Source organism: Aythya ferina (assembly GCF_964211825.1).
Source record: "Aythya ferina genome assembly, chromosome: 9".
Taxonomy (NCBI): domain Eukaryota; kingdom Metazoa; phylum Chordata; class Aves; order Anseriformes; family Anatidae; genus Aythya; species Aythya ferina.
The window spans coordinates 28372916-28400130 of NC_140305.1; the positions used below are offsets into that span (position 1 = coordinate 28372916).

The following is a 27215-nucleotide window of genomic DNA, read 5'->3' on the forward strand; positions in this document are numbered from 1 at the left end:
TCCGCCCACGGTTCCGCAGCGGGCGCGGGGCGGGGCGGCGCTGGGGATTCCCGCGCGCCACTCACAGGATCATAAAGCTTGGAAAGGACCTGGGTACATTTCCTTCGTTACGCGTTGCTCGGTTCGAATGTAAGTTACGGCGGAGCGCCGAGCAGTCGGAGGTGAGCAGGCGCCGAGTTGGAGTGGGTGCCACTAGCAGTATCGTGCCTAGCGAGTTGGGCTGCTGGGATCTGTGACCTTCCAGCGTCCTGGATGCAAAAACACCTTTGGTTTTGAAAACAGCAGTTCTTTAGAACTTCTTAACTTGTGCATCCATGGTATGCTCTAGATACAAGTACTTCCACATACTTAATCCCGGGTATCTTCAGCACACGTAGAAAATCTTTTCTTCCTCGTGGTTTTATAGAGGAAAAAAAACAAAACAAACAAACAAACAAGAACTTTTTCTCATTTACAGAACTCAAGATTGAACAATTTTAAGCAAGTAGGTCAGCAGTTTTTACCTGTGTCTCATGACTTAGCAATTTCTCAAGTGTCTATAAAGTTCTGTTCATTTGAAAGTACCACAAAAGAATGTATTTTTAATAGGTTAATGGAGGAATTTAAAATAGGAGTATTTTTAGCAGATTTTCATCTAAAGGGAATTGAATGCAGGGAGGCACACTTGTCAGAAAATTTTACATTTTGTCTGCATAGTCTCTCCATTTTCATGTTTTTATTTTTCAAGGTAGCAAGTTTTGTCCTGTTAGCTAGTATACTGGTACTAAGTTCAAATCAATACTGTAATTGTATGTGCCATAACTACAATTAGGGAAATTACTTGAGTATATTATTTTTTTGTGTGTCTTCTGTGAAGCTAGCTTCAAAGCAACGATATCCTTAATATCAGGTTTCTGTCGATTATGTACAGACAGGCTTGGAATAACACCCATTAATCCTTTAACAAAAAGAAATTTCCTGCTTGTGCAAAACCAAAAATAAGTTTGTCACAAAATGCTTCAGGATCACAGGAAATTCTATATAATTTCCTGATTTTATCTTTAGTTTGCACATGATTAGATGCTACCAAAATTGCAGTTTCAAGTGGTCCTTACATAGTGACTATAGATGTAAATAGTAATGAAGACAAAGAAAGAACCTTTAAAACTTTATTTGAAAACAATCAAACAAGTGAACAGGGTTCTGCAATTTGTTGTTGTTGTTGCTGAACATACTTTTCCAGACTTCAGTTTTCTAAATATTCATCCCCTTCTTCAGCCTCTGCTTCTACTGAGTCTACCCCAACTTCTTCATAATCTTTCTCAAGCGCAGCCAAATCTTCGCGGGCTTCAGAAAATTCTCCTTCCTCCATTCCTTCCCCAACATACCAATGTACGAAGGCACGTTTAGCATACATGAGATCGAATTTGTGGTCAAGGCGAGCCCATGCTTCAGCAATAGCAGTTGTATTACTCAGCATACACACAGCCCGCTGCACCTTTGCAAGGTCACCACCTGGCACCACAGTTGGAGGCTGATAGTTAATGCCCACCTTCAAAGAAACAAATAAAAACTTTGAGTGGGAAGGGTTAAAGACATTTCTGTTAATAATGAACAAACATCGCAGTTATGAACAAATAGCTTAGAATTATTTTGCATTTCATGAGCATATTTGACTAAATCCTAATTCAGGATCAGATCAAATTAATATTGGGACAGTATTAGGTAGGCTGCACTACAGATTTTTTTTTTTTTTTTTTTTTTACCAGATCATAATGAATAAGTCACACAAATGACTGTGGAAGGGCCCTAGAAGAAATAATTGGTAGTAAGAGCTTACTGGACTCTAAATAGAACAGAAGAATCTGGTCCTTTCAAGTCCTGAATGCACTGACAGTAGCTAGAAGGATGGATTGCTTATCTGCAAGGTGTCATTGTCAGCCATGTTGACATTGTAAACAACAGCACAAAAGATTTGCCCTAGTGATAGAAGCCAGGTGTCATAGAACATCTGTCATCACAGTACAGACCCGGAAATTGACAGCATCTGTCATTTTAAGGTATCTCAAAAATGTTGTTGGGAAGTTACTGCACTTTACTACAAGATAACTTACTATGGTGTTTCTACAGTTGTTTGAGGTTTACCTACACTTTCTCTATACAGAATTACCTAGGTTTTTGAAGACTTGCAGAAAAATGTAACACAGTTTTTTTCTACCCACCTGTTTTTAAATTGTTTTCAGATACTCGATATTGCCTGTTGCTATAAAAACTGATAGCTTATCTATAACTTGGTACAGAATTTTCACCTGTGTTGCAGTATCTTGGATTTATACTTAAGAATGTAATCTGAAACGTAAGCAGTTTGCTAACAGGGACATTACAACATTGTACAGTGACCATCACATCTAAATACTATGCAATTCCTAGTATTTTAAACATCAAGCACCTCCTAAGTTATTTATGTACCTTGAATCCAGTTGGGCACCAATCCACAAACTGAATGGTACGTTTAGTCTTGATAGTAGCAATAGCTGCGTTAACATCCTTAGGTACGACATCACCTCTATATAACATACAGCAGGCCATATATTTGCCATGGCGAGGGTCGCATTTTACCATCTGATTAGCTGGTTCAAAACAAGCATTGGTAATTTCAGCCACAGATAACTGCTCGTGATACGCTTTTTCAGCAGAGATGACAGGAGCATATGTTACCAGGGGGAAATGGATTCGTGGGTATGGAACAAGGTTAGTTTGAAATTCAGTGAGATCTACATTGAGGGCTCCATCAAAACGCAGTGAAGCGGTGATGGATGAAACAATTTGCCCAATTAGTCGGTTTAAATTGGTATAAGTAGGACGTTCTATATCAAGGTTGCGACGACATATATCGTAAATGGCTTCGTTATCTACCATGAATGCACAGTCTGAATGCTCCAGTGTGGTGTGCGTAGTTAAAATTGAATTGTAAGGTTCTACTACAGCAGTGGAAACCTGGGGTGCTGGATAAATTGCAAACTCTAGTTTAGATTTCTTTCCATAGTCAACAGAGAGCCTTTCCATGAGCAGAGATGCAAACCCTGAACCAGTGCCTCCTCCAAAACTGTGAAAGATAAGGAAACCTTGCAGCCCTGTGCACAGATCAGCCTATAATGGGGTAGAAAAAAGTGGGAGAGAAAGAGAAGTTATTGATTATTCTGGAGAGGGTAATATTAAAATAAGCATTCCAAAGCAATTATTTCCTAATTCTTTTAGTTTTAAAATGTGAACTTTTTTTTTCCTTGCATATCTTTTACTCAGAACTACCAGTGACACTGCATACCTTATTCTGAATATGAGTATTTTCACATTTAAAAGTAGCATCATTGTTTTTGATGCCACTTTAACACTACTGTAAGCAAGAACAGCTGTATACCACTGTGAAGTTATTATAAATCACAGCTGGGTTACACCTTTGGGAACAGATTCTACTCTACATGGCAGCAAGTATCAATTAAGTATTGAAAACCAGTATTTTGTAATTTTAGATAGACAATCACTATTTCACTTTGAATCAGGTCGTACTATGCAAGTTTCTCACAGTGCATCAGGATATGAAAATCTAGAAAAATACTTGAAATTTCTGAGCTTTCAACCAAAACCTGAGGTTCAGGTACTGGAATTATTTTGCTTGACACATAAGGGTGCAATTCAAGTTGAAAATAACAAACAAACAAGTACAACAATATGACCATGCTTTTTTAAGGATTTTATAGTATGTTTCCAAGATATCTGTAGAATGCCTTCAAATAATGCTGTTTCAGACCCTAAGAAGCTTCAAGCTTTATTGACCAAATTTTTATTTACCTCAAAAGGGGGAGGCAGGAAGACTTCTTTTTTTAACATTGTAATGGATAAGTGATTAAAAAAAATGAAACAAACAACAAACACAAGTGTCAAATCACAGTTATAGATAGCTGTAGGGCTGTATCAATTATTTTAAATAACTGCATGACTTACAGTGTGAACTCTTACCAGTTTGCGAATGCGGTCTAGCACGAGATCAACAATCTCTTTTCCAATGGTATAATGGCCTCTAGCATAATTATTAGCTGCGTCTTCTTTCCCAGTAATGAGCTGCTCAGGATGAAATAACTGCCTATATGTGCCTGTACGTACTTCATCTACAAAGAAACAGAATATGCCAACGTGAAATCTATCTGTTCAGTTCTATGCATGCTGCCTAGCAGTGAAATACTATGTAAACACACATATCATAAGGGTGTAGACAGCATCTGTGACTACATGCAGCTTGTCTGACTAGTGTAAAAAGTTGACACAACTTCAGCCCCTTTGCATAGAGGAAAACATCAAGCACTCAGAGCATTACATGGATCTGGGAACACGGAGGTAACTCAGAGAACTACATCACAGGCATAGACAGACATATTCTAGATAGCAATTAAATGAAGCTCAGCTCTGGATGTCATGCAGCAGTTTGGAAAGATTATCCACAGACTGCAAAAAAAGTTCTAATGTCTCCCAAATGTTCCCCACAGATCATTATTTACTTTCTTCTTCCAAGTAACAGTAATTTAAAACGTCAAAGCAGCATCCAAGCATACATCTTTTAGAATCTGCAGTGTTCTGAAGATACAGAGATGTCTGCAGGGAAAGGAGTGGTTTCACAATGACGTACATGTTGGGTACGTACCAACTACAGTTGGCTCTAGGTCCACAAACACTGCTCTGGGAACGTGTTTACCAGCTCCTGTCTCACTGAAGAAAGTGTTAAATGAATCATCTCCACCTCCGATAGTTTTATCGCTGGGCATTTGACCATCAGGCTGGATCCCATGTTCAAGACAATACAATTCCCAGCATGCATTGCCAATCTGAACACCAGCCTGACCAACGTGGATAGATATGCATTCACGCTGAAAATTAAAAATAGAATAATGATAATGAAATGTAGAGCTACCCATCTTCTAGATTTCACTCTCCTAATAACCAGCAATCTGTGGGTTAAGTTACCATGATCCTTCTCTGCTGCAGTATTCCCCAGCTGCTTTCAAGTGAAAATTACACTGATCAAGTTGTCTCCTGCTGGCAAGATTCTACTCACCTCAGTTGATCTGGACTATGATATTGAAAACGTTGTAGAACCTTAGAGACTACATAGTCATGGAGAACACGTAGGGTGAATGCAATAGTATCATCCCTTACCATGCTACACATGTATTCTATCTTTGATATTGTCTAGTCTCTTTTCCACCTTTCCTTGGTTTTGAAAGACTTCGTTTTATATAATAACCCCACATTTCCTTGATTTATTGCCAATAATGTACTGGGCAATGTTGCAAGAATCTTTCCCACATAAAACCTTTTAGTATGTTTTCCCTTGCAATAAAGTTATCTAGTGCCTGGAAATCCATACATCTTTGAGTTCCTCTGCTATATCACCAGTGTAAGCATGCCACATGTTTAATCTCTCAAAAATCTTAATTTTTGTCTTACAACTGAGACTGAGATAAACTGTTATTCTAGCTTAGTGTTACAGTGTTTCTAGGAAAAAGCAGAGACGTAAAATAAACAGTAGGGTGTCTATAGTCCTCTTTTCTTCACGGCTTCATCAAAGCTTGCATCCTTGACTCCATGTTTGTATTCTCACTCAGGGGGTTCTGGCATTAACCCGTTGCCGGCAAGGCTGACTCCGCACTTATTTCTGCTTCCATTCGGTTAGCACCAAGTTTCTAAAGGCTTTGTGCTGCCTGTCTCCAGTTCCCTATCACGTTTGCACCACGCGCCTCGGAGCGGGAGCAGCAGGCGCCGGGCACCACCCCGCAGCCCCGCCCGTGCGCGGGCAGCCGTGCCGCATGGCTGGTTACGGGCCAGCCCCCTCTCCTCCGAGTGGCTGCCTGCGACTCTCGGAAGCTCTGAGCGCTGCCGCCGCCGCCACGAAACGGCAGAACGAAATGTTTGGCTGTTGTCTTGCGCTTTCCTGCCGTCTCTCACCTCGGGCGGGTGTAGTCTATCCCTCACCTGTCACCTTCTCTCCACCGCGCCGACAGCGAGGCCACCGCTATAAACAGCCTTTCATTGCTTTTCCACGCGGCTTGTCCCGATAGCCACCGGCCAGTTCCTGCACATCGCCTGCCTCGACGTGTTAACTGACAGCCACCTCCCTCCTCCCCCCCAGCCCTCCCACCTTACTGCTACCGTGGGGACTCCACGGGGCAGCTCTCTGCAAGCCCCGCCAGGGTAGACGTAATCCTAAGCTCCCCAGACCCGCCGCAGAAGTGCTCCCAAATTCCCTGCCTCCTCCCAGCCGCGAGAGGCCCGCTCCCCACCATGTTGCCTGGCCAAGCTCAGGAGCCTCGACCGCACCAGACCGCGTCCGCCACCTCCCGCCGAGCACTGCCAACTGCCGACGAGTAACCGCCTCGATCCGCTCGGCTTCGCGCGCTGGCTTCCCATTGGCTGTTACCCGCGCGCTCCAGAGGCGAACGGAGACCGCTGATTAGCCGACTGTGCTGATGTGCCCACGTGGGGGTGATGACTGCCACGTGCTCGCTTGAGAGCGCGAGTCGGGGCGGTTGCAGGGGGCGGGCTTGAGCTTTGCTGAGCGGGGACGTGCGCGTGTCGGCGCGGGCCGAGGTGCTGCGTGCAGCGCGTGCTGGGGGCTCGAGGAGTCGCCTTAGGGCGGGCTCGGACTGCCCCCTGCGCTGAGGCAGCAACGGAGGTCCTAAGCGCGGGCTCGCCGCGCGCGCCTACGCTCGCAGCAGTCTGGGCGAATGGCTGGAAGCGGGGCCGGCTGCGAGAGCGCGGGCGTCACTGGAGCAGGCTTCTGCGGCGGCCATTTGGAGGCGGCGGGAGGGCCGGTACCTCTCAGTAGAGCCGCGCGCAGCCACAAACCGGGCGGAGAAATCCCTCTCAGCAGAAACGGCAGGTACCTGGGCATCCAACTCTGCATATCCACCTTGCAGTGCGTACGTTCAGTTGTGTTCTGGAGGGTCTGCCTTGCTACCCCTCTTGTTTTCTTTCCTTCTTTTGTAACAGTCAAGACTTTGATCTTTTTCAGTGTATTCCCCTGTATTAACAAAATCACAGGAAGGCAGGGGTGCCTCCCATTAGACCAGGCTGCCCAAAGCCTCATCCGGCCTGGCTTTGAACAGTGCCAGGGATGGGGCATCTACAGCTTCTCTGGGCAATCTAATCTGTTCAGCGCTTTGCCACCCTCACAGTGAGGAATTTCTTCCTTGTATCTCATCTAAATCGCTTTCAGTTATAAACCCTGACTGCCCCTTGTCCTGTCACTACACTCTCTGATAACGAGTCCCTCCCCCCTCAAAGTACTGGAAGACTGCTCTCAGGTCTCCCCTGCTCTCAGCCTGCCTTCATAGGCGAGGTGCTCCAGTCCTCTGATCGTCCTCATGGCTCTCTTTGGGACCTGCTACAACGGTTCCATGTGGTTGTTGTGCTGCGGGCCCCAGAGGTGACCATGGTGCTCCAGGTGGGGGCTCAACAAGAAGGGGAGAATCACCTCTCTCGACCTGCTGGCTGCACTTTTTCAATAATGTTAGTTTTAACTAATAGGACAAGGGAGTCGTAGAATCATAGAACCATTCAGGTTGGAAAAGACCTTCAAGATCATCTGGCCTGACCACCAATGTCACACACTAAGCCATGTCCCTAAGCTCCATGTCCGACCTTTCCTTGAACACCCACAGGGACGGTGACACCACCACCTCCCTGGGCAACCCGTCCCAACGTCTGACTGCTCTTTCTGAGAAGAAACGTCTCCTCATTTTTAACCTGAACCTCCCCTGGCACAGCTTGAGGCCATGCCCTCTAGTCCTATCACTAGTTACCTGAGGGAAGAGCTGAGATCCACCTCCCCACTTCCTTTCAGGTAGTTGTAGAGAGCAATAAGGTGTCCCCTGAGCCTCCTTGTCTCCAGACTAAATCAGCAGCTCCTCATAGGACTTGTGTTCCAGGCCCTTCACCAGCTTTGTAGCCCTTCTTTTGAGGGCTCAAGGGCCTTGATGTCCTTCTTGTGCTGAGGGGCCAAAAACAGTACTTGAGGAGTGACCTCACTAGAGCAGAATACAAAGGGACAATCACCTCCCTGGTCCTGCTGGCTACACTATTCCTGATAACAGCAAGGCTTTTGACACGGTTTCCCATAGGATCCTACTGGACAAAATGTCCACCATACAGCTAAATAAAAACATCATACGATGGGTGAGCAATTGGCTAACGGGCAGGGCCCAAAGGGTTATGGTAAATGGGGCTGCGTCAGGCTGGCAGGCGGTCACCAGTGGGGTCCCTCAAGGCTCCATTTTAGGGCCGGTACTTTTAAATATTTTTATAAACGATCTGGATGTAGGAATAGAAGGTATTTTGAGCAGGTTTGCTGATGACACCAAACTTGGAGGAGTTGTGGACTCGAATGAGGGTGGAAAGGCCTTGCAGAGGGATCTGGATAGGTTGGAGAGCTGGGCGATCACCAACCGCATGAAGTTCAATAAGAGCAAGTGCCGGGTCCTGCACCTGGGACGGGGAAACCCTGGCTGCACGTACAGACTGGGCGATGAGATGCTGGAGAGCAGCCTAGAAGAGAGGGATCTGGGGATCGTGGTAGACAGCAAGTTGAATATGAGCCAGCAGTGTGCCCTGGCAGCCAGGAGGGCCGTGTCCTGGGGTGCATCAAGCACGGCATCGCTAGTAGGTCAAGGGAGGTGATTGTCCCGCTCTACTCTGCGCTGGTGCGGCCTCACCTCGAGTACTGTGTGCAGTTCTGGGCACCACAGTATAAAAAGGACATGAAACTGTTGGAGAGTGTCCAGAGGAGGGCTACGAAGATGGTGAAAGGCCTGGAGGGGAAGACGTACGAAGAATGGCTGAGGTCACTGGGCCTGTTCAGCCTGGAGAAGAGGAGGCTGAGGGGAGACCTCATCACAGTCTACAACTTCCTCGTAAGGGGGTGTCGAGAGGCAGGAGACCTTTTCTCCATTAACACCAGTGACAGGACCCACGGGAACGGGGTTAAGCTGAGGCAGGGGAAATTTAGGCTTGACATCAGGAGGGGGCTCTTCACAGAGAGGGTGGTTGCACACTGGAACAGGCTCCCCAGGGAAGTGGTCACCGCACCGAGCCTGTCTGAATTTAAGAAGAGATTGGACTGTGCACTTAGTCACATGGTCTGAACTTTTGGGTGGACCTGTGCGGTGTCAAGAGTTGGACTTGATGATCCTTAAGGGTCCCTTCCAACTCAGGATATTCTATGATTCTATGATAACAAGCCAGGATGCTGTTGACCTTCTTGGCCACCTGGGCACACTGCCAGCTCATGTCCAGAAAAGCATTAATCAGCACCCCCAGATCCTCTTCCTATGCACAGCTTTTCAGCCACTCTCCCTCAAGCCTGTAGAGCTATGTGGGGTTGTTTGGGCCAACAGGCAGGACCCAGCGCTTAGCCATGTTGAACCTCATCCCATTGGCCTCTGCCCATCAACCCATCCTGTCCAGGTTCCTCTTCAGGGCCTTCATACCCTCCAGCAGATCAACACTTACCCCCCAGCTTGGTGTCATCTGCAAACTTACTGAGAATGCACTCAATTCCCTCATCTAAATCATCAATAAAGATGTTAAAAAGGATGGGCCCCAACACTGGGGAACACCACTCGCGACTGGTCACCAGCTGGATTTAATTCCATTCGCCACTACTCTTTGGGCCTGGCCATCCAGCTTTTTTTAACTGAGCAAAGTGTGTACCTGTCCAAGCCATGGGCTGCCAGCTTCTCCAGGAGAATGCTATGGGAGACCACAAAGACCTTGCTGAAGTCTAGGTAGACTATGTCAACGGACCTTCCCTCACCCACTAGGCAGGTCACCAGGTCATAGAAGGAGATGATATTGATCAGGCAAGACTTGCTTTTCATGAACCCATGCTGACTGGGCCTGATCCCCTGGTCGTCCTGCATATGCTGCGTGATTGCATTCAAGATGACCTGTTCCATCACCTTTCCTGGCAACGAGGTCAGGCCGACAGTCCTGTAGTTCCCTGGGTCCTCCTTACAACCCTTCTTATAGATGGGTGTCACATTAGCAAGTCTCCAGTCATCCAGGATCTCTCCAGATGACCAAGACCACTGATAGATCATGGAAAGCAGCCCAGCAAGTTTTAGAACTAGTTTTAACCCAGCACTGAACTGTTCTGAAATAACTCTATTTTGTGCTTTTGGACTAGTACAGAGTATAGGTGTTAAAACTAATTCCTAGCTAACAAATGAATCTGAGCTTAATACAGGAAGTAGTAATACAGCCTTAAGAACACTGTTGTTACTGTGGTGTTTATACTACTTTTGTGTCTGAGAATACAACGTGTGGCATTCTTTCACCCTGCACACATTGAAGGAGTTGTTTTCCTAATCAGGGTAGGTGCAGTTATTCAAGCAGCTACTTGATTTTTACTTGCCCAAATAGTATCCATTGTGTTTATGTGTTTAAAAACAATTTTATGTTCTACAGGGCTTACATTAGAGTTTATTCCATAGTAATCAAAATAAAAATTCCCTTTTCTCAAGCTCTATTCTGCTTGTGTGAAAAGCTTCAGCGGGTATTTCCTCTAGCAGCTCCCTGGCAAGTGATTATATACTCTGAAAATAATTACAGAACTGGAAGCTGGATATTTGCTAATGGTAGCTAGAATGGAGTTGAGAGTTTAGGGATATAGCTGTTGAATATTTTAAATTATACTTCAAAGCTCCCCCCCCCCCTTTTTTTTTTTTTTTTTTTTTTTAAGAATTGCTCAAGAGTTTGAGGAAACCGGAAATATAACTTCTTTTTATTTTTGCATCAAATGCAAATAACAGATCAAGCTCAGTTTACAGGGCCTGTAGAATATCGAACTAAACAAATGCATTCTGCCATGCTGTATGCACTGTGTAAGAAAACCTGGTCAAAACTTCAGTGCAATTGTGACTAGAAGAGCAAAGCAGTGCTATTACTGTTACATATTTATGTATCCTTAATGTCATAAATACATTTATGGTAAACCAGAATAGCTATCTGTCTAGTGAATGAGCACTCCCATCAATCAGATTTTACACCTAAAATAGCAAGCAAAGGAATCAGTGCTAATCACCTTTATGTGGTGAAGTACAAACCCAGTGTCAAGGAATATTTTGAGCCAATTGATCGCAGCAGAAGAAAATGTGAGCTGAAAATACCTTTATCTAGTAGAGAGAACTGGATATTGGGCAATTACATCTGGCCCAAGGAATTCTGCTTCCTAGCTTTTGCTCAGTCTTCATCTGTAGCACTGCACTGGCCTTCAGCCAACAGTTTTTTCAAACTACTTGCAAGCTTAACTGACCACCATCTACAACCTTTCTAGCTGTTAGTTCTGGAACAAGTCCTTGTATTGCCAGTGCTCGAAACTGGCATTTCTATTGAAGGTAGGAGTCCAGTTTCTTCTTGATATTATCAAAGGAATCCATTCCCATGTAGTCAGCTTGACCTTGTTCCCACCGTTCCTTGCGTTCTTCTGAAGATATGGTTGGTAATACTGGTGATGGTGTTGATACTGACATGTGGGACACTGCCTCTGTAACCTCTGCCTAAAATGAAAGGCAGAGTAAAAATACAGAAATACCTTGCATATTTAAGGCAAGCAGCAGGCCATAGAACAGGACAACTAAATGGAAGTTCTCATGCACAGCAACAAGCATTGCCAGTAAGCAGGAATCATGCAGCTTTCCTGGTAAAATAACAAAGAGTAACAGAAGTCACTTGGGGGGAGGGGAGTTTAAGTTCTTCATACCTCTCTACAGAAGCCACAAGAGAAAGCCAGAGTATAGACCAAGCCTGATAGCTGCAAATAGTTCATTAGAAAGATGTAAGATTAATGAGAGCACATCTTAGAGATCAGCAACCTTAGGCTTAGAAAGGTTTAGAACTTAAACTGGCCCATGTACTAAGCTGAGACTGCAAAGTTTGCAGCCACCTGCTACTAAACCGTGCTTAACTAAGCTGTGCTTAAGAACTACAGTTAGAAGCATTATTTTGGCTTTATAAATATCAAGATTCATCACTGCAAGTCTACTTAAGTAATTATTTATTGTAGGCCTACCTTGTACCATACAAGATCTGCATGTGTATATTGCATGCTCAGCTGGGGTTCTTCTGTTTGAGAATGTTACTAGCTACAGCACATTAAGGATTAGGGCCCTTCTCTTTATTTACTGAAGTTACTACAGTATCATTTCTGGTGCACCATTATGCTCTTAAGTAGTTCTAGGCAAGCAGACAGCTATGTTCAAGACCACTATAGCATACTTCCCATCTGTGTTATCCTTTATTCCAAGCTTAAAAGAACAAAGCCAAAAAACTCTGCACCCCACCAGTTAAACCACACTGAGGCTTTGAAGTAGACAGAAGGAAAGGAAATTAGTGATAGCACAAAATCTGTTTCATATACTTAGGTAGTTTCTATAAGAACATTAAAACACATACCATGTTTACACCTGTGGTAGCTTCTTTAGCAATTCCATGCTGCTCTAATAATGGTAGAATATTAGTCATATAGGTATCCCACCACATGTTGAGGAATTCTGGGTGAACTACTTTAGGGTCATCCATATTGCCTTTTATGCTTTTTGTTTTGGAGTCATATGTATAGTTCCATGGCTTTGTGCTTCCCAGGAAATGCACCACTTTAGTATTTGCACCAAACCTGTTGAAAAGAAAAATCATAACCACCCAGTTTCTGCAGGTGTCTAGAAAACAAGAGTTTTGGTTGTCAAACAAATTTTTAACCTGCTGTCTTTGTAGGTGTCCAGAAAACAAATATGAATATATTTAGAAAACTAAATACTAAATAATAAAACTGCCAATGCCTACTGGGACTGAAAGCATCACTATATAACGGAAAAAAAATGCAAACAATTCTATGTTACACTAGTCAGAATACAGCCAAAGCCTCACAGACGGAACTATTTAAGTACTTACAGTCAAGTCTTTAGGTAGAGTGATGTCCATAGCTTGGGAGAGAGCAGTCTCAAGAAGCCACTGCAATTGGAACTAGTTGTAAAAGTGAAAAAGATTCTACTCCAGTCAGTAATCCTGATAACTATGCATTACAAGCATTAAGTAAAGAAGGGTCAGTAATAGTTACCCTTATAGACTACAGCCCTGTATAAAGGAACATCAGAAGGCCCTGTTGCAAGACTACCTCTACAAAATAAAGCCTCTCATCTCTCTCTCATATATATATATATACACACACACACACAGTCAAAGTAAAGGCTATAATCTAGACATTTCAGAGGACATCTAACCTTGCTGCAGGATCTTGGTAGATGGTCAGCTGTTATTTTTCTAAATAATCTTACTTTGTTTTTTTAAAACATTTCTTTAACAATTTTAACTCCCTTTCAATATGGACTCGAAGCTTTTGTCCTGTTACTATGTTCTTTTGTAATACAAGAGTAGATAATATCCATCCCTTTTGTAGTAAAGAACTTATACTAAGAGACAGCATTCATTTAATTCCTCTGTGATTCCAGAAATAGCATTCAGCTTGAGTCAGTTTGGAGAACAAGCAATACTACTCTCTCTAGTAATAGTGACTGTCTCATCTAGCTCATTTTGTGTCACGTTAGGATTTCTCAAAATACTAATGAAATGAATAATAATGCCAAACTGGTTTGTCTAACAGCTTTATTTAAGCATACTTTGGTCATTTGGACCAGGATTTGATTGAGTTATGCAACATACAAAGACTGTGCAGGTATGTTTCAAAGACTGTACAATATTCAGAACAAAGCAATATGCATTTAGATGGGGATTTTGAGCTATTGTGGTATTTGACTATTTCCATACACTATTTTGACCATTATTAATCTTACTGCCAAATGAAAACCCATGCATGGGTGAAACAAGGTAAAGAATCATAGTAGTTAAAAGTTATAAGTAAATAAATAAATAAATAAATAAATACACACGGGGTGTGTGTGTGTCAGTTTCTGGGCTCTAACTTCAAAATCTGTATGTCAAGATTTGGCTTAGTAGGGCTATCGTAGCTTTGTTAGCTGTGACAGCGCTATTTAGCAACCTGAGTTGTCTTCATCGTAGGCTGATGTTGCTCTCAAGAAACATCATTGTTTAAAAATCGAGGCTACTTAAAACATTTTACACAATCTCTAGCTTATGTTTTACTTTGTTACGCTGCTTCTGCAAATGGAGAAGTGTATTCTTAGTATTCTGCCCACTAAAGACCTGTACAACAATTGACAGATGCCAGGCTTCTACTATGCCCTCAATATCTGCTTTCTAGATAAGATGCAGTACTTATTCTGATGTTTAAGCTGAACTGTTAGAAAGCTTTATGTCCACATTTGCTACAGCAACTGATCTGTCTTTCCCCATCTCCCAAAATTCAATGTTTTAAAGTTAGAGACCATTTATCATTACTTGGCATTTTCTTTACCAAGACTGCTGTGAAGGTTAGCCTTGCTAACCTTCTACAAAGAGCTTTGTTATCAGTGTCAGTAGGTTCAAATTTCAGTTTATGTCAACTGCTGTTTACTGTGAGTAGCTGATCTAACCAAAGGAAGTTGTTCCACCTATTGAACAGAACATGCATTCTACTTAAAAGCTGTACTTCCAGCATTACACTGTCTGAAGGTCTGCTGAGTTCAGTTAGGCAATCAATTCAATCACTTATATGGAATTTTCTTCATCAGGAGTCCCCAGTCCAACTAATCTTTCCTAGCAACAAGGTCATTTGTAAATTTAAGGTCATGTGGATAACCACCAACCAGTCGTGGAAAACAGACATACTTTACAATAGACGTTAGCTTATCAAATGTTGTCCAACTACTTAGTCATTCTCAGGCTTGCATAGATTTCTTTAAATAAGTGTTCCATTTTTAGCATGACAGTATTTCAGATGGTGTTTTGATCACAAGACACAGTCTGACCTTGAGCCAGCACAGTCCTGCTTGTGCTAGCTGCTGCTTTAGACACTAATAAATTGATGTCATTCAAAGATCAGTTTTTTTTTTTTTTGCAGTTGGTACTTTCCTCCCTCCCCCAGCTGTCATAGTTCTTAATGAATATGGGTTTCAGTGTAACATTTCAGCTTTTAGAGCTGCCCCCTTTTCTTCTGTTTAACACTTTGAGTGACCTTACCCCTGACAGTAGGTTTACTCACAAGCCAAATTTAATACTGCTAGGGAAGAGACTTCTTTCCTTACACTGGAAGTGTGCAACAATATGGTGCCTGGCCATAGTCTGTTCCATCTTGCTATTACTTAAGGAACAGTCTTAGATCTAGAAAGACTGTTGGTAAAGAATTCTGCCTCTATGCAAGTCCTTGTTTATAATGTTTATTTGAATAGTGGATAGGTTGATTGTAGCTACCAGTTGTTAAATACCAAAAGTAATTTAAGTGATGAGAGTGCAAGTTATTTGGACAGGAAAAATACCATCAGTGACATGCTGAAGTTCAGCTCAAGAAGATTCAAGAGCTATTGCCTTTGGCTAGAGCTCTTTGCTGACAGTATCCTATACTGGTGTTGTGATTCTCTTTTGCATTTAAACTGTCAAGTGATGTTGATTTACAGTAAGCACATTACCACCAGGAATGAGAGGTTTAAACTACCAATAGTTTTCAAAGCTTATTTATCATCAGGAGAGTATTAGCTTAACTACCTATTACAGTTCTTACTTTAAAGTAAAACTTCAAAGTAATCTTTATTTTAAAGAGTATAAATTTATATGGTATTTTAGTCACACTAAAAGTTTCTTTTTTTAAATGGCAACCATTCAGTTCACATTGTACTTGTTCATTGTTACAATACATTAGTTTATATATGCCCTTGAAGGTCTTCTTAGAATTCTCAACTTACGCTTTAAATGCTGGAAGGTATGAGTACACAGAAGTGCTGCTCAAGTTATAAATAAACGGTAGATGTTTGTTCATGTCTGTTGTTGCCCAGCTGCTGAAGAAGGTGTTTAATAACCCCTGGTCTGCACCTGAAAGATAAAGGATTTATAAGCTACAAGCATACAGTTATTTTAGAGTTGTTCAGTCACTCTACCAGGCCTCCCTAATTAATAGTTGCTAATGCAGTTTGTCATGTCCAGTAGGAGTTTGGCACTGATCCCTACAGTTCTATTTGTAAACAATCCTATAAACCTTGCAGTCTTTGAAAATAAATAAAAAAACACAAAACAACAAACAGAATGGGAGTAGTAGTACGTGCAAGGTTACTTTTGGTTTCTAAGAGACAGCAGGTTACTCTCAATCACTGAGATTCAGTTTATTTTAGTGTTATCTTCAAGCAGTACAACACAGCAGAAAAGACTTGACAATTGGGTACTGAACAGTTGCTTCAGCAAAACTGTAGCTCCCATGACCAAGCGCTAACTATGAGTTTTATTATTTATGCTTACAGATACATGACCATGGTCTTGGAGCTGGAGTCAGTGGTCCTTTAAACCTGCAGCCCAATATGCATCTACCTATAATGGGATCTAATAAGGAAAGCACATTCAGTCTTAGACACAGCACTAAAAAAGAACCTTAATCAAATCCATTAACAGGCAATAGAAGTTCCTAGTTCTGTACTATCAAGCTGCTGACTAGCCCCTTAGTGAGGATAACCACCTAAATCATGGCTAGAGCTACAGTTTTGGGAGGGGTCAGTTTGCAAGTAGAAGTTGTAATGAGGTCAAATGAGTCTAAAGTTGTCTGGTATGTTAGTAGTAGGGTAGCTAAAAAAAATGGCCCAAATTATAATGGCACCTGGCCCAAAACAGACTAGTTTACAAGCAACTACTGAGAATTAAAAGCTACTTATATACCCTCTCATTCATTATTGCAGTCAATATACTTAGACTAAAGTGTATGCAATGTATTCAAGAACTGTAATTAGTTCCTCTGATGAAGGAGATTGGAGAGAGTACCTCAACTTGCATTTGCTGTCTTCCCTCCACCTGTAACTGCATTCACAAATAACATTGATGAACAGGAGATAAATAATTAAGAGACAGTATGTTTTATTTTAATCTTTAATTTTCTGAAGCACTCAGTTGCTGCTGATTCAGGAAAAAGGTTTGTTTTTCTTTGAGTGACCTATAGTTAAAGTCAGGACTGTAGAAAGGTTTACACACTCAATGCAATTTAAGCGGAATTTGCTTTTTGTAACTGAAGTGCCTACACTGACATTTTGCAATTAAATTTACAGGACATACACTGACAAATACAAATTCTAAGTATCCCATTACGGCTGTGAGCGTACATGCAGATTGCAGAGTGGGACACTGCAGACAGAATCAGTCCAGTAATTTCAACCCCCTGACTTGCCTCTCAGCCCCTAAGGATGAAAAGCACTTTTGAACTCACATGTCACAAGAGATCAGAGTCAAAGAAAGCAGACAAGACTTCCGGTCTTTACTCAGTTATGTAACATTTTAACTTTTAACTTAAAACAGTGTTATGAATGTTTATGCTAACAGTAAAATAATCTAGAAGATAAAGTCTTGGAGACCTCAGAACAGGTAGTTCATAATTAAAGGAGTAGCAGTGTGTTTAACTTACTCTACATGACTTTATCATTCAGACTTGTTCCACATAATCAGTTTTTTTCCAGATTGCATACATTTGTGCCAAAACAGCCACTGAAAACAAAGTTTAGCTGTCCTAGTTCAGACTTCAACAGGAGTCTTGTACAAATTGGCCCTTAAACATAAAATCAGGCAGTAGTTAATTAGCTACATGTCTACAGATAGAATTCTGCTGCATTATGTCTTTAAGAGTAAAGGAACTGTTTTACATACCAGGGTAAAAAGCCAGAGGATTGTGCAAGTCTTATCAACAGCTCTTAAGGTATCAGCACTACCAGAGTTCTTTTAAAACCAGACTTTTCTCCTCCTCTAGTTCCCTATTGTCTGTTTGAACTACACCTTTCTACATAAAGTAGTTGTCACTACGTAAGTAGCTGTCATTGTACCATTTCTGGTCAACGGCATTACATAGGAGCTAACCATCTGCTCTAGTTTATCATCAGGAAACACCCTGGAAGGTCTTGCGTTTTCTAGTTAGTACTACTGTAGATGTGGTGCTTTGCGCTTGATTTCAATTATGCATAACTTGGTAGATAGAGTTTTCATCCCTGTACCCTATTAAGGGCAGTAACCCTCCACAGATGTTTAAGAAGTTTCCTCGGAACTTTTATTACTGTCTATATCAATTCAAGTTTAAATCCACTCTCTCCAAGTTCATAAGCTCAATAGCAGCATATACAGGTAGAGACAGGTAAGTCTCCACTGCCTCATTATTTAGATCAATACTACCATTTCATAAAAGCTGAGTAAGTTTATAAAATTATAGTTCTAAAAATTTGGTACTGAAACCATTAACCCACCATTTTTATTGTTAACAGCTGCAACAGTGGCTGTAACAGCTGCAACAGTGGCTACATGTTGACAACATCAAGGAAGTTTCACCATTTTGTGGCCTTAGCTCTCAAGTCAGAAAGAACACTGTGGAAGCAAGTCTGTTTTTTGAAAGAACTGGGGCCTTGGGCTTCAAAGATGGACCTGCTAGGAGTCAAGCTTAAAGCTCAAGAGAGATACATCTCAGATATACCTGGAGCTACTCAGTGAGTTTCCACAATTTTTTTTTTTTATTTCAACAATTCAGTACCATCCTGTAGCTTTTGTCATTTCTTGAGGATCAATTTACCTCCAACATTTGAGAGCACTCCTAGAGCTACCAACCTCTGCCTCTTTAGTCATGAGGTATAGATAGACCATTCGTTACAGTACTTATTTTTACTTATTTACCTGGTAATATTAAGCATGCAACTGAGACTTATGTTCTATAATAGGCCACACATAGGAGCCCATAAAGTTACAGGGATGATTCTGCAAACTGAGACCAGCATCTAGAATTTTTACCATTTACAGAGTACTGGAAGATAAGTCAACAAGCTGACTAACTGGCTTCAAGTAAGAGTGCAATTTAATGGTCTTATTACATAGTTTTCTGCAGCTTTTTTGGTAAGACTTGGTTTTGTGCCACAGTAGCTACATAATGAAATTTAGTGATTGAAACACAGAGCTCATCATTTAGAAGCTTTTATTAACTACAGAGATTTCAAGCAACGTGTGTTGACTGCAGTGGTAATAGATTGCAAAGACTAACAGAACAGCAGTAGTTGACTTCTCAAACTTAAGTTTGGCACAGTGAGCAATCCTAAGTGACCTACAGTGGGTAGGAGCCAATGCTGCACACAATTGATATTGGGAAAAAGATGGTCACCATCCTATAATGATAGGAAGCTATCACACAATATCAAGAGACAGTTTTATCTTCAAATAATTTAGTTTCTCTGAAGGTGCACTCAAGTTATTTGTACTACTCTTCCTCCTTCACAGTAACTTGAGTTAACATTGAACACCTGGCCTTGAGTGTTGAAGAGCTGAATTTATTTAGCAATGCATGAAGCATAGCACTACAGCTTTAATTTGCTCATGCATTCACTGCACTTGCTGTATCTCAAGACTCCTTGTTACGTGATTTTGCCTTGTTAATGCTTATAGCTGCTGGTTTAGAGGCCAAACTCTTATGTTATTCCAGGAAACCTGATGAAAGTAGTTGTTTTACATCGAAATAATGTCTTCTATTGTGATAAGAATGATTGTGCAGTTACACTGGAGTTCAGAATTCCATCAGAGTCCCCATGATACATATCTAGTTACTGAGCCAACCCAACCACCATTACCACTGTGGTCTAACTTACATTGGAATACAAATGAATACATACCATCAAAGCTGCCTTTCTCTGTGGCAAGCTGTAACAGCTGATTGTATGTTTCAATGGAAGGTCGGTAAACAAAAACTCCAGAATTAAAACAATCAGGCCAGCCTGGATCTGGTGCTGCAGACAGCTCTTCTCTCTCAAAAAGCTCATCGATATTTGACAAAACCTAGTTGTAGGGGGCAAAAAATTGCTTTCTGGTTTCTAGCGTAGGAATTGGGGTATCTTGTTTTAATGGATTTTGACATCCATCTTAAGACATGACATAAAATTCTCATATTGATGCTCTTGTCTTATGGAAGACTATATGGAGATAGCGCCCACAGACTACATGTTACAAGGAATTACTTAGACATAAGTGCACATGTATTTTTAGAGAGTTATGAGTCCAAACAGCGAGACCACCTCCGTCATCCCTCCTTCCCCTCAAAAATAAAACAAAACAAACACTACAAAAAAATCCAACCAACAACCCTCATACCAGGTCATGAAGAGGTACCATGAGACATGACCACTTACCATTGTGTCTGCATCCATGAAAACACACTTTGAAAACTGTGTCAGTTCCCAGCAGTGAAGCTTTGTTAATGTGACACCCAGCTCAGGTCTTTTCATTAATGCTAAGTGTGCTGAATCCCCACTATCCAGGATGTTTACCAAAATCACTTCATGAAATACTTTTCGTAGTACTTCCCTGTGGAAAGAGTTAGTTGCCAAAATTTAGTTCTATTGTTCCAGTACTGAACCACTTAACAGATTCCATGAACAAAAGTGGAGTAACAGAGCACCTGGCAATATTCCTTGTGCCAGCAGTGAGAGTTTACTACATACGGTGGGATGCATAAAATATACCTGTCAACCTCAGGGTTTCTAGTTTGCAGTGGGCACCTATTAGGGAGCAAAGAATTATTACCTTCCCCACTCCGCCAGGCCTTTAATTGGTACTGCTACCAGGTCCATGGTTACATAGTACAAGCTTTCCACATGTTTTTTTTTTTTTCCCCACAGTCAAACTAATTTTTGGTGAGTGAACAGTCTACTTTCAGTAGGCAATTAAGAAATGGAAAGCTGCTGGAGTAGCTTGAGCAGGACACTAGCTGAATCCTAAACAGCTGAAAGGGAAGTTCATACAGTAATCATGACAACGTCATTCCAGATTTGTGACTGCTAGGGCCATGTGACCCGACCCAGTTACTAAAACTTGCTTTATCCTAAAAATCTGTATGGGCTCACTTAATTGTGGTTCTGGATACAGCAGCATTTTGACTCAATATTATTTTCACCTTGAGGGTGATTTAAGTTTTCAGACAGCATAGTAAATTTTTGTGGTAGATATCCAACCTTTGCTTTACCATCACTATTTAGTTCAAGAGATGGTCATGCAGCTTAAAACATGAAGTATCTGTAAAGTCACACTATTCTATGGAGTATTTTGTACCAATAACTCCAGACCATTCGATTTGAGCCACAGAGCTTGTAAATGTATTTTAGAGCACTGTTTTGCAAGGCTGTCTTTACACCAACAGTTTGATACAGACAGTTGCTTCTGAATTTAAGGACACAAAGTATGAAGTTCCATTTAACTACCCATCAAGTAGTGTATCTATTGGTTTTCTTGCTATAGCTGTTTTAAGGGCATGGGACTAACTGCATTGCTGTAGCACAGTAAGCACATTTATGTGATTCATCTTGAAGGCACACAGTCACTTAATGTGTTAGAATAGATGTACCTATGTGAACCATCTTTATAGTGATAAGACTGTTCAGCTCCCACAGAACTCCAGAGAGATTAACTTGTTACTGAACCACTACCATCCCTGTAAGGTATCTTTTCAGAACTTCCCACATAGAGAGTCTTAACCTATAATATGTAGTTCATATAGCAAGTAAGTTATTCCCCAGCAACAACCCTTAGATGTTGAAAAAGCACCTTGTCAGTTCCATGCCAAGACTAGTTCTAGAGAGGCTATAGAAAGCAGCTGTCTCAATTTGTGAAAATACTCAAATGCCTCCATGCTGCTGATTTAACATACGGTAGTTCTACTCAGTTTCTTCTCCGTGATAAAATCATGGAGATCTGGTTTGGATAAAATCTGGAGATCTAATTTGAAGCATCTACTAAATTTCAATAGTTTGGGTTACAATAACTCAATCCAGAATACTAATACCAATCCCCTACTTCCATCTCCATATGCATAAATACACAGCTAATGAAGGCATGGACAACTTTGCATTGTCAGACAGTTTTAAGTAGGGCTACAAAAGAGCAAAGATCTAGTTGAAGTATGTCGCAGCTTAGCGCTCTAACTAGAGAGTATTTTTTAAATTTATCATGTGGAAAAAAAATGTTTTTTTTTTTTTTTTTTTTTTTTAAATGTCTGAAGCCCTTACAGAATTCCAGATAGTTTACGTTAATTCTGCTAAGCTTAATTAAGTTTCCAGAGTTTTGAAAGGTTACCAGCAAGAAGTTTAACTTTTTGCAGCCTTCACAACAGCAGCAGGTGTGGCAGTTTAATGTATTTAAGTGACCTTACCTCATAGAATCTGAGACCTGAGGAGTTATAAGTGCAGTCAACTTCCTTGTTGTTCTGTGCTGTTGCAAGGATGAACCAAGTACGAGTGCTCCTTTCACATAGGAATCATTTGTGGCTAGAGTCACAAAGGACTGGTCTGGAAGAAATTAACTTGGTCAAAGTTAGCACAATCTGCTACGTTAAGACTAAAGACTTTTAACATGCACTAACTCAGCATCGCACTTACCTATGTGATAGAACAAAGCATATTAGCGTTGCATAGCTCTACTTGCTATTAATAGCTTGAAACATGGCAAGAAGCAGTTAAAAAAAAACAACAAAACTGTTGCAAGAGAAAAACAGTTGCAGTTTTCCCTACGGGTTAAATATGTCATGCCAGATGTTACAGATGATCGGAAAGGTCTAGAGATGTATTTTAGCCAATTATATACTATTTTTAAGCTAAAAGTACTAAAGGCAGTAAGCTTGCATTTTTTTTTTTTTTTTTAAGTTAGTAACAGCAGAGTTTTATAAAACTACACTGGGTTCAGCTTTGAACCCTGAAGCTAGGGCACAATAAAACATATTTTGTTTTCAAATGAAAGTAAGCATTGAATTAGATCTTGGACAACAGTAGCAAGTCTTAGTAGCTTAGGATTTTGCAGATGAGTTTTTTAGAAAGACATGGTTGCAGCTGTGTAACAAGAATGCAAGATTTAAATGGGAAGTATCTAGTAATACGATAAGCAATTCAAGACTTGTAGCAACAGTTTTTGCTCTTTAATGCTCTCTAGAGAGGTAAGGCTGGATTATTACTATAATTCTCTGCTCTAACAGTACCTTAAAAAATAGAAGATGCATCATTTTGCCATATACTACTTATCGAGGCCATATAACACAAGCTTTTTCAAGGGTGGGACTGACATAGGCAAACAAGTGGCTTTTAAATTTCTTCAGTTCATTGTTAGCTGTCATTACATAGCCCTTTCCAAGCTGCAAGGCTTTATAAAGAAGCATGCTTTTTTTCTAACAAACTATTTTTAACACTATGAGCAGAACAGTTTCTTCCAAACAATTTCAATAGTAGATTTTTACATTAAATTTTATTTTTGAAACATTTATTTTCTTTACAGAAGTTAACTAGTTTAGATCAGGATGGGGAATGAGGGCTCTGTGCACTTAGAGACTTAAGATCGAGTCTAGTTGTAAGATTAAAATACTGACTACTCTATTTTCATAGATTATTTTTTGGGACAACTATTCAACCCATGAAACAGTCACATTTTTACATTTTTTTTTCCTCCATCTAAACAGTCAACAAAGTTATGTACCATAATGGTCTATAAGCTCAGCAAACCTGGTTTGCAAGCTCTAGAAGGTTTTATAGCTGGTTTGTACTTCACTTAGCAACAAAACCAGCTCATCCCCAGAAACATTGATTCTAGTGGTCAAATGCAAAAATCAAAAAAGCCACTATAATGCCAGAAATTAATTATTTTTCAAATCACTTAATTTGTAATAGTTCATATAATTTAGCAATTCTGTAGAACAGTCTCCTGTTTCTTTAGAGTTGTGAAGCTTTACAAACAGCAAGTGTGTAACATTTTCACAGGTATTAACACCCTTCTAATAGGGATGTATGTTCATTACTGAATTTGCATATTACTCCTCAATTGCTCAAAAATAGTAGTCTAGCATTCTACGTAGATGGATGGCTAACTAAAAATCCAATGTGGGCCAAGTGTGATTATGCCAGCAACATATTCTTGCTACTGACAGACTGGTATTTTTTCTTTAACTTAGCTTGTATATTCCTAACAAGTCTCAACTTCCTGAAACTAAGTGCATTCAGGTTCTGTGTTGCCACGTTTGCTGGTTAGGTAGCTTGCATGATGCACACACAGAGGTTTTACAGAAAATAAAGTCAATTTACAAACGGAGTAAGGGTTAAGAAGTCCCCATTACATCTCAACTGCAATAGGATTCACTATGACTGTCTGATGGGATGAAGATATTAGTAACTTGTACAGCATCAAAATCAGTACAGCTTTCCAAAGTTTTGAATAAAGCATATTCTCTTTCACACATTCTTTCAGCTACAGTCACAGCAGAAGTACATTCACACGCTACAAATGAATCTGTACTATGGTTTAGGCAAGACCAATTACTGCTTTATATAGAAGTGAAATCTGCAAGAGATAACGCAAGACAGACATCTGCACAGCATTCTAATTGAGCTCTCAGCCAGAACCATGCCCAGGGACACGCTTGGCTGCCCAGTCCGTAGGCTATAGCAGCCGTGTGGCACAGTCTTTGCAGGGGCCCCTAACAGAGAGGGGCAGCATTCCGGAAGCCTGAGCTAGGAGCAGTCATTGGGCAGCATGGAGGACAGTACTAGAACGTTTCTCCCGGGAGCATTTAACTTGGTTTAGATGTGCCAGCTTACAGATCCAGAGTTCTCACAGTTGTTTGTCTACTCCCCTGCTCTCCAAGTTCGGTACTGGTACCTCTCAGTGCCGAGTACAGGATTTCTAGAGACAGGAGCATCTAAGCAAGGCATGCATTGGGAGAGGCAGATCAGATGATTTCCTGCAGCCTTCCAGATCTGAGAGTGAAATCGGCGCCGCTGACAGCTTCACCAGAAGCAACAAGCGGGGGGGAAAAGGGAAGAAGAGGCCAGGCATACTTCGAGAGGTGGTGAGGAACTGCAGAGCGCCGAGACGCCCGGAAACTACGAGCTCTCTTCCGTGTCTCAGAAGAGGGTGAGGTTTTCCTCCTGCGAGCCGCTGCAGCCCTGCGAGCTCCCCGCACCCTCCCGCCTCCCTCACGGCGGGGAACGGGGCCCGGTGCGGAGCCGGGCTGAAGCGGGAGCATCCTCCTAACCCAGACGGAGCTGCCGGCGGGGCGCCCCCACAGCCCCCCGCGGGCAACCCCGGCCCCTACCGGCCGCGGCGTCTGCTCGCCGCGTCCTCGCATCGCGGGCCGCAGTCAGCAGCCCACCCCGAGAGCTCACCGCTGGCAAGGGCTGCTGCCTAAAAATAGGGGCCGCCGCGGCCCGCCCTGCTCCCGCGCCGCGGCCAGGACGCCGCGGCCGGGGACGGCATGCCAGCCCCGCTCGTTCAGCCCGCGCCGCCAGCAGCGCTCACGAGCCGCGGCGCGGGGGGCCGGCTGGCCGCGGGGAGGTGCGGCACTGACCTGCCATGGTGCCGGTCCGCGGGACGCCCGCAGCAGACGCGGCGACCGCGCTCCGAGCTCTGCGCCGCGGCCTCTCCTTATATAGGGGCGGGGCCGCGCGCCAGCTGTCTTTGGACGGCAGGCGGAGGCCCCGCCTTAGGCGGTCCCTCGGCCGCCGAGGGGCGGGGCCTCCGCCATGGTGGCCAACGGCAGCGTCACGTCACTCGTCCTGGGGGCTGCGGCCGGGCCCGGGCGGCGCGGGAGGTTCTTGGGCAGGGGGCGAGGGGGGCGCGTGGGGGCCGCGTGCTGGCCGCGTGCCTCCCCTGGGGCCTGCCCTGAGGCCTCCCCGGCTGCGCTGGCCTCGAAAACGGTCCGCTGTGCGGAGGGAAGGTCGGAGCCGCGGCTCGGGCTGGCAGCGCCGCTGGCCCGGGAGAGTGCTGCTGCCAGTGCTGCTGCCAGTGCTGCTGCCAGTGCGGCCGCCCTAGGCAAGGGGTGAGGAGGAGCTTTCACTTTGGGGTTGATGCCCTCGTGCCTCAGTTAGGAGTCTGTAACTGCTACCGTTGGTGGTGCTTGGCACCTCAGGGGAGTGTGTGTCATTAGGTAAGATTGCAGGATGGTTTGGGTTGCAAGGGACTAGACCTTAGAGACCATCTAATTCCACTTCCCTACCCCCACCCCATGCCCCTGGCATGGGCAGGGACACCTCCCACCGGACCAGGCTTCTCCAAGCCCCATCCAGCCTGGCCTTAAACACTTCCAGGGATGGGGCATCCACAGCTTCTTTGGGCAACCTGTTCCCGCGCCTCACCACCCTCACAGTAAAGAATTTCTTCCTTGAATCTAAATCTGCGCTCTTTTAGTTTAAAGCCATTACCCCTTGTCCTCGCACTGCACTCCCTGACAGTCCCTCACCAGCTTTCCTGCAGGCCCTCCTTAGGTACTGGAGGCACACTCTAACGTCTCCCTGGAGCCTTCTTTGCTCCACACTGAGCAACCCCAGCTGCCTCAGCCTGCCTTCATAGGAAAGGTGCTCCAACCCACTTATCATCCTTGTGGCCCTCTGGACTCATGAGAACAGAGTGGAGAGGGAAAGTCAGAGGAGGGGGGAAGAAGAAGAGGAGATGCACCTATAATCAATTCGTGCCTCAAGTTTGCTCCTTGCAGAAATGCAAGCTATACCTTTTCAGGAAGATAGGAAGGGTGCTAATAACTTTGTAAGCTCTCCTTTAGCACCCTTGCTAGTGTTGTAAATATTAAGATTTTAGTGCAGCTCCTTCATTAGTCACGTGGCTCTCTGCTTAGTAATCAAAGCTAAGCAATTAAAGGTGATGACAAATAATGAAAGGCATAAACACACAAGCTACTGTAACCAATGATGTGGGTTAGTGCAAATAATAATGGAATTACAGATGGGATGGGCTGAGGTGGGAAGGGACCCCTGGAGGTCATCGGGTCCAGGTCTCTGCTCAACAGGGTCACCTAGAGCCAGTTTCCCAAGACCAATTCTAGATGACTGGCATACGTTTGTGGTTTGTGAGGTACTTTGTGTTCATTAAAAGTGCTCAACCCTTACTTTCCATCAAAAACTAAAAGAAAGCCAACCCACAGAGATTGATCGGTCAGTTTAAAAGGTGTTAGTGAACACTGTTTTTTTTTCACTTGATGTGAAGCACCTGTAGAAGTGGAGTCTAACCAAATCAGAGTCAAGCTGTGTAAGTCTCCATTTGATTTC

General features: G+C 42.7%; 3 protein-coding genes across 9 annotated transcripts in view; 1 reads left to right on the forward strand and 2 right to left on the reverse strand.

Moving 5' to 3' along the window:
• Window positions 1-39: 39 nt before the first annotated feature.
• Window positions 40-27215, forward strand: part of LOC311441803 (uncharacterized protein) — a gene marked incomplete at its 5' end in the record, with an annotated part of 39018 nt that continues 11842 nt past the window's right edge. For 3 of the 5 annotated variants that reach the window (XR_014696222.1, XM_084530319.1, XM_084530320.1), the window contains one exon: window positions 25680-25975. Coding sequence is in view for 2 of the 5 variants with exons in the window: in XM_084530319.1 (XP_084386445.1) it covers window positions 25680-25975 (296 nt within the window). Of the gene's footprint in view, window positions 162-18416; window positions 18636-25679; window positions 25976-27215 lie in introns of those variants that run through there. The other 2 variants (XR_014696220.1, XR_014696221.1) reach the window with 2 other exon arrangements.
• LOC311441801 (tubulin alpha-3 chain) lies at window positions 1136-6678 on the reverse strand. Its single transcript, XM_084530315.1, has 5 exons — window positions 6312-6678; window positions 4676-4898; window positions 3997-4145; window positions 2449-3129; window positions 1136-1531 (listed from the first exon to the last, which is right to left on the reverse strand). The coding sequence occupies exons 1-5, from the start codon at window positions 6312-6314 to the stop codon at window positions 1226-1228; spliced, it is 1362 nt and encodes a 453-aa protein (XP_084386441.1). The 5' UTR covers window positions 6315-6678; the 3' UTR covers window positions 1136-1225.
• Window positions 10782-25687, reverse strand: GYG1 (glycogenin 1). Of its 3 annotated transcripts, XM_084530318.1 has the most exons (8): window positions 25505-25687; window positions 22331-22466; window positions 20316-20490; window positions 19803-19965; window positions 15879-16005; window positions 12481-12700; window positions 11789-11839; window positions 10782-11585 (listed from the first exon to the last, which is right to left on the reverse strand). In XM_084530318.1, exons 1-8 carry the CDS (start codon window positions 25509-25511, stop codon window positions 11415-11417), a joined length of 1050 nt encoding a protein of 349 aa, XP_084386444.1. In that variant the 5' UTR covers window positions 25512-25687; the 3' UTR covers window positions 10782-11414. The 3 variants fall into 3 exon arrangements, with proteins under 3 accessions (XP_084386444.1, XP_084386442.1, XP_084386443.1); XM_084530316.1 differs by lacking the exon at window positions 11789-11839 and having other exon boundaries at window positions 25505-25649; XM_084530317.1 differs by lacking the exon at window positions 11789-11839 and having other exon boundaries at window positions 10782-11725; window positions 25505-25649.